Below are 7032 nucleotides of genomic sequence, written 5' to 3' on the forward strand. Positions count from 1 at the left end.
CGACGAACCCTCGGTCATGTGATGTACGGAGACGCCAAGGTGCAAGGGACTCGACGGCGTCAATACCGAACTCTCAACGGATATTGGATACGGTCCATATGTCACTGAATCCAGGCTGTCCTTATTATTAATAAGGGACTGGCCGAATTCGCATTCAGCGGCCAAGAACTGACCATCTACGGTACGAACCCTCGGTGGCGGTTGGGATGAGTCGCGGAAGGCTCGGCGACCCTTTGAGGGCACGTTCACCGTCTGCGACAGGGCGCGAATCGCTAAAGATACTCATGCGACGGTGCAGACGACGCTTGGCGTGCAAGAAGATCCATAACGGATCATTGTTCACTTGATATTTGTATTCTTGATTAGGATTTCTTATTAGGAGCAGACCCGAAAGGGTAAAGCATATATACAGAACATAACTTTCCACTCAAGCACACAGAGCGACGTCCGGCTTTCAAGGTAAGCGTCTGGTCAAGCTTGTTTGAGTGTGTATGCCTGTCGCTGAACTCGAAGCTCTGTAGCGAGGATCCCTCCGCAAGGCCAAGAGACTGTGTATTTGACCGATACTATCGGGAGGTTTTACTGACGGCTTATTGTGCCTATTTACACGACTGGGATTGCTTGTATTGCATCCCTTTTATTCTTCCAACCGAGTGTTGAACACTCGGTGACCTCGTAAAAGGCTTACCCGTGCCTGGTACCCTTCCGCTGTTGGGACCACGAGGATTCATAACACCTATTAGCTTTGCTCGTGCTAGTAGTGTGCTCTTATTTTTACTGGTTGGCCTATATAAGTAGTTTACAAGGTCCAGTTTGATTCGGTGCAAGGGCAGAACTGGGGTCTTCAGGTCCGCCCGAACGATCGTTTACTATCCTAGTAGACGTATTGTTGTGGGAACGTCCTAACTACATTTGTAGCTAGAGCTTACGTGGGAATTCCAACACCACAAAGTTCTTGGAAGTTGCGAAAAAGCTCGCATTGTCCAGCATCGTGGAGTTGTTTGCAGAACCTGCATCGCTTGTTACAGTAGTGAGTGGAGTGACCCATGCCACCGCATGCCACACATGGTCCATACTGAGGTCGTCGGTTGTCGCGGTTGAAGTCACGTCGACCGCGTTGGTCCTGATTGAACCCACGGTCACCACCTCGGCGATCTTGATTGGAGCCATTCTCGCGATCAGGCGTGTTTCCACGTGGTTGACGGTTGTCTGAACGTGCGTAGGTGCCTTCAGCAGCTGCACGGCGCTCATTTTCGTTAGCCGCGGCGGGGTATCGGTCATTTTTATTCAATGAGAAGTCACCATCCGTATTATGGGCCGAAAGTCATTGTACTCGTCTTGCACATCGTTGTAAGCGTTCGGATCTTCGCTTGAATACTCGGTGCCTCCCTGAGCAGCTTCAAGACCCTCTAATTCAGCTAGTAGGTCATCCACCGTGGCTTCAATGAGCGTCACTCTCGGTTTATTGCGGTTGTCATCGCGGCGACGGTCATCACGCCGATTGTTGCGGGTGTACCCATCGTCGCGTTGCGTATCACGACTTTTGGAGTATTGGTATTCACTGGCACGCTTGGCCATTCTCTCCTTGCCCTTGAGAACATCTTCGATGATATCTTCGAACTCGTGAATATCGGCGACTCGAGCGTGGTCCGCCAACTTGTCATCATTGCATGTTGCAAGGAACTGCTGTACGTGTTCTTTCGCGTCGCGACCACTCATCTCGAAGTGTAGACGGGCGGTCCAAGCGTAGCCATTCAGCCTGTTTATGTAGTCGCACAGATGTTCGTTACGTTCCGCTTTGCAGAGTAGTAACGTGACAGTGCCGTCTGCGTGAACTGCGAGCAGTAGTAGCGGATGAACGCATCGCTCGGCAGCTTCCACTTGCGCTTCGTCTTCTTCGGAAGTTGACGGAACCAATGAATGGTTCCGTCCCGGAGACTAAGCTCAAATGGAATGCACCATTTGTCGGCATCTGTGTGGGTTCCAGTCATTTCGTAGACGAACCCACGGAGCCACTGCATACAGTTCTCGCTCTTGTTGCGAGAGCCTGAGAACGGCTTGATGCGATCCAATGATCGGTGCGATGCCATTTCAATCCTAGTCGTAGGATCCACGTCGTTCAGCGTCGCCAGCTCATTCATCTGACGCATCAACCCGACTTGAGGATCTTCCTCGTCGAATGTACGCACCAAAATGTCATCGTCACTGGACGAACCATCGTTGTCGACTTGACGACGTCCGGCACCACCTTTAGGAGCTCGCGCACCGCCCTGGCGACCGAACAAACCCTCGTTACCGGCGTAAACACGTTGCATACGGCTCTCCGAACGTGGCGTAACCATGTGCGAGTCTTGAAAGTACGGTGAAGCTTCGGTAGTGCCAAATGCACCACGCACAGCTCCACGCTTGGTCGGAGGGGTACGGTCGTGTCGTTGGGGTGTCTGCGGCAGTGGAATCGTGGACGGATCTTCATCTTGAACGATCGTTCGACTCACAGGCTGCTTTCCAGCTTTGATGCCAACAGCGCCGAACGCCTTCCGAAGCTTCTTCTTCCATTTCTGGAGGGCAGCTCCGGCTTCATGAGGACTCCAATCTTGGAGCGATGTCGTCGATGGGTACGTCACATTCTCGAAGCCCAGCGACAACAGTAGCGAAACTGAATCCTCGGCAACTTGACTGGTCGACACCGAGTTGACTGGGTATTGAAGTTCCTGCGCAAGCGCAGGCCAGTCGGTTTTTTTCTTGGGGATGGGCTTGAACAGCTGCATCCACTCATCATTCTGCATCAGCGCTTGTACGCGGTCGAAAACGCGCTTGGCGGCTGGTGTATCACCGTTGATAGGTGGGCGAGGTGCCTTCAGCAATGCAGAACGTTTTGCACTCGCCACCGAAGGTTTGAAACCCTCGGTCCCATCGTCATAATCTTCATAGGCCGGTTCCGGTCCCGCTACGTCATGTAGCTCGTCGGCGAGGTTCCTCGAAAGGGACTTGGTCGCCCCACTCAGCCCTGATGACAGCGTGGCCGTCTCCGGTGTCGCTGAGCCTGGCTCTGGAGCCGGCGTCTTGTCTTCGTAATCTTCATAATCGTGGGCGTCAGGACGGCTGTCTGTCTCGTCGTCAAAGCTCACCGACAGCTCAGTGGCGGCTGCAAAGCGCGCAGCCGGGCTTGAACGCTCGTTGCGAGCCCCGCCAGACTTGGCAGGCGTAACTGGTACCGTCGGCTGTCCTTTCACCATGTTTCTTGCTTTCATTTCTTGTTCTTCTTATCTTGGTAGCTCGTAAACTGGAAGGCCATACAAACAGTTCACAATGGTCACAATCTGTTCCCGGGTCGCAGAACGTTGGAATTCCCACGTGAACGCTAGCTACAAATGTAGTTAGGACGTTCCCACAACATTACGTCTACTAGGATAGTAAACGATCGTTCGGGCGGACCTGAAGACCCCAGTTCTGCCCTTGCACCGAATCAAACTGGACCTTGTAAACTACTTATATAGGCCAACCAGTAAAAATAAGAGCACACTACTAGCACGAGCAAAGCTAATAGGTGCTATGAATCCTCGTGGTCCCAACAGCGGAAGGGTACCAGGCACGGGTAAGCCTTTTACGAGGTCACCGAGTGTTCAACACTCGGTTGGAAGAATAAAAGGGATGCAATACAAGCAATCCCAGTCGTGCAAATAGGCAACAATAAGCCGTCACGTAAAAACCTCCCGAAAGTAATCGGCCAAAATACACAGTCTCTTGGCCTTGACGGATGAGCCCTCGCTACAGAGCTTCGAGCTCACCGACAGGCATAACACACTCAAACAAGCTTGACCAGACGCTTACCTTGAAGCCGGACGTCGCTCTGTGTGCTTGAGTGGAAATTATGTTCTGTATTTATGTTTACCCTTTCGGGTCTATTCCTAATTAGAAGTCCTAATCAAGTATACAGATATCAAGTGAACAATGATCCGTTATGGATCTTCTTGCACGCCAAGCGTCGTCTGCACCGTCGCATGAGTATCTTTCACGGTTTGCGCCCTGTCCCAGACGGTGAACGTGCCTTCAAAGGGTCGCTGAGTCTTCCGCGAACTCATCCCAACCGCCACCGAGGGTTCGTACCGTCATTGGTCAGTTCTTGGCCGCTGAATGCGAATTCGGCCAGTCCCTTATTAATAATAAGGACAGCCTGGATTCAGTGACATATGGACCGTATCCAATATCCGTTGAGAGTTCGGTATTGACGCCGTCGAGTCCCTTGCACCTTGGCGTCTCCGTACATCACATGACCGAGGGTTCGTCGCTTGAACAACTTGGGCGGTGTCGCGTCTTTGTCGACGGGCGATTATCCGCAACTATGGAGAAATCACTACACCACACCCACCTGGTGAATGCCCTTCGGCACCACCACTGTCGAAGCCCATATGGTGCGACGACCTTCGGTGTTGGGATCGGCTAGTGTGGCAGACCCGTACACACACCGGACAGAGTTGGTGTCCACCGACCGAGTCAGAGGAGTGCGGACCCTGGACTTCGAGTCGCTTGAAGCGACGTCGACCTAAACAAGGTTCAGACCCGACTTTCGGCGGCTGACGTGATGTGGCACTTCGTTGCCCACGTCGTGATGTCGGGTTGACGATATCAGAGGCATTCGAGACCTCGTGTGGCACTGTGTTACCCACACAGGAAGCATGGTGAATGCTTTCCTCTTCAGTTATTTTCTGGGCGACTGCGTGCGGTACTGTGCTACTTACGCAGGAAGCATGGTGAATGCTTTCCTCTTCAGTTATAGTCTGGGCGACTGCATGTGGTACTGTGTTATCTACACAGATAGCTCATTCAGCGCCTTCATCTTCAGTTAAGGTGTAACGGGGTACGTAGCTCTAAGGGTACCCTGGCTACATGAAGTGTGACACGTCATACTTCGGGATATTTTGTACAAAATACCAAGGTCGTCCAAAGCCAACCATTGGTTGATGGCATTGCATTTCTATAGGTGACTTATAGTTTGTATTAAACCCAAGCTATAAATATACTCAGTTTACATTCTACCTTAAATAGGTCACTTCGCTCTCTTTTGATAAAGAGGGGATCTGTGAACTGCCGTTCACTAAGAGTTTGTATACTCTTGGAAGCTAACTTCCTCTAGCGCAAGGTGATGTGTGGCCCCGTCACATAAGATCTGGGCGACCGTGTGTGGGTCCGTGTTAGCCACGCAGGAAGCGCATTCAGCGCCTCCCTCTTCGGGTAAGGTCTGGGCGACCGTGTGGTCCTAAGTTACCCACCTGGTTAGCGCTTAAAGGCATAACCACTGTCGACGCCCGTACGGCGCGACGACCTTCGGCGTTGCACGCTGCTGGTGTAGTACGTCACACGCCAGGCAAAAGACCCATGCCCGTGGCATTGCCGCAGCGGGGCATGGTCTTACTGTACGCAGCGCTATCGGCGCGTCGACAGCTCCGTGACGCTTCTGCGTCCTGGCGGTCTGTATCAGACGCCCCAGTCATGGCGGAGGTGGGAGCATGACTCACCAATGCTCCGCCATAGTAGGCTCTTCTCAGCTTTGCCTCACCAAAGTCCGGGCTGTGCTTTATGTTCGACACAGCCATGTTCTTCATGGCGAGAACTGCGAGCGACACCACGGTGCGCAAGTTCATCGAACCCAAACGTTCAGGTCCGTTGCGGACCATTGGTACTTCCTTCACCGAACCAAAGGCTAGTCCACCAAAGACCAGCACTCTGACATAGAGTGCAGTCGGGTGTCGCTATGTCAAGCGGCGTTTCGGCGGCGTATCAACGCCCCAGAACTCATCAAACGTTCAAGGGGTACCGTATCCCCGTACACCGAGTGTACTACCAGCAGCCCATCACTGCCCTTCACCAATTTGAGAGAACCACGTCTCGCTGGGCTAAGTCCCGTGGTGCGCACAACCTGCAGACCCATCACGAAGGTTTAGCGCTCTTAACCCTTCTAGCCCGGTATTCTGTATCCTACAGAATAAGCTGTTAAACAGGATTTAGTACCCAGCAAAGTTGGCTGCTGCCCCCAAGTCCGCATATGAGAATTTGTATACGTGGTAATCAGCAGATCCTTCCCGTTGGATTGGTGAAGGGTAGATTGACGGGGATGCTTCTGTGTGAGTAGAAAGACCAATATAAAATCAGAACAGGCTTGAAAATTAGAGTGAAAGCCCAGAACTGCCGCGTGGCAATCAGTCCCTCCCATTCGAAAATCATCTCTGAACAATGACCGGCCCCGGAGATAAGACATTCAAGCAGCTGTGGCGGGAGTTATGCAAGGACGGATGGAAGCCCCGCAAACCCACGCGCATGGCCAAGCATCACCGCTACGTGAAGCCAGGAATCACGGGACGTCTTGATGAATTGAGACGCGGCATTGACGTTTTTTAGGGTACGTTGCAATGCTAACTGACCTAATAATGCTCAATACTTACAATGGTGTGTTTATCAGGCGAAGCTGAACTCATGGCATTTGGACGTGCATCCGGTCGTCTCCAGCATCCACTCCCAAGCGTGCGTGTTGGCCCTGCACATCGTCCGATTGGCAAGCAAGCATCGTACGAAGCTGTTGGGGAGGAACCTCCCCATGGCCATCCACCGCTCACCACGTCCGCGCCACCACCTTCCGTAACGGCGACTGAATCCGCCCAAACTCCAGAAGTAAGTGCTCCTCAAGTCAGTGCACGTGTTCAACCTCTAGCGACCGCTCCGTTGACGCCGGAGGTGAATCCGGCAGGACTACAGCCATCGACTGAAGTTCAAGCTCAACTGGCTATAACGGATGGTACAGAACAAGATGAAGCCTTGCAGGTCCACGATCTGGATAATACAGAACATGGGAATACGGAGTTTACAGTCCCGGGGGATACAGAACAAGAAAGGAGAAATGAAGGCTCTGATACAGAATGGAACCCGCGAGAGAAATCAACGGAAGCTGATGAAGCAAAGAGCGAGAGTGACGACCCTGCGGATTATCGTGTAGATTTTGATGTGTTTGATAGCGACAACTTCATGGAGGGTCTCTGA

At 52.4% G+C, this 7032-nt stretch overlaps 1 protein-coding gene across 1 annotated transcript; it reads left to right on the forward strand.

Annotated features, from left to right (window-relative positions):
• Nucleotides 1-6231: 6231 nt before the first annotated feature.
• Nucleotides 6232-7032, forward strand: PITG_19173 (uncharacterized protein; the record flags this gene model as incomplete). The annotated part of the gene is made up of 2 exons (XM_002997170.1): nt 6232-6358; nt 6458-7032. The coding sequence occupies 2 exons, from the start codon at nt 6232-6234 to the stop codon at nt 7030-7032; spliced, it is 702 nt and encodes a 233-aa protein (XP_002997216.1).

Source organism: Phytophthora infestans, genomic scaffold (assembly GCF_000142945.1).
Source record: "Phytophthora infestans T30-4 supercont1.83 genomic scaffold, whole genome shotgun sequence".
In the NCBI taxonomy this organism is placed as follows: domain Eukaryota; phylum Oomycota; class Peronosporomycetes; order Peronosporales; family Peronosporaceae; genus Phytophthora; species Phytophthora infestans.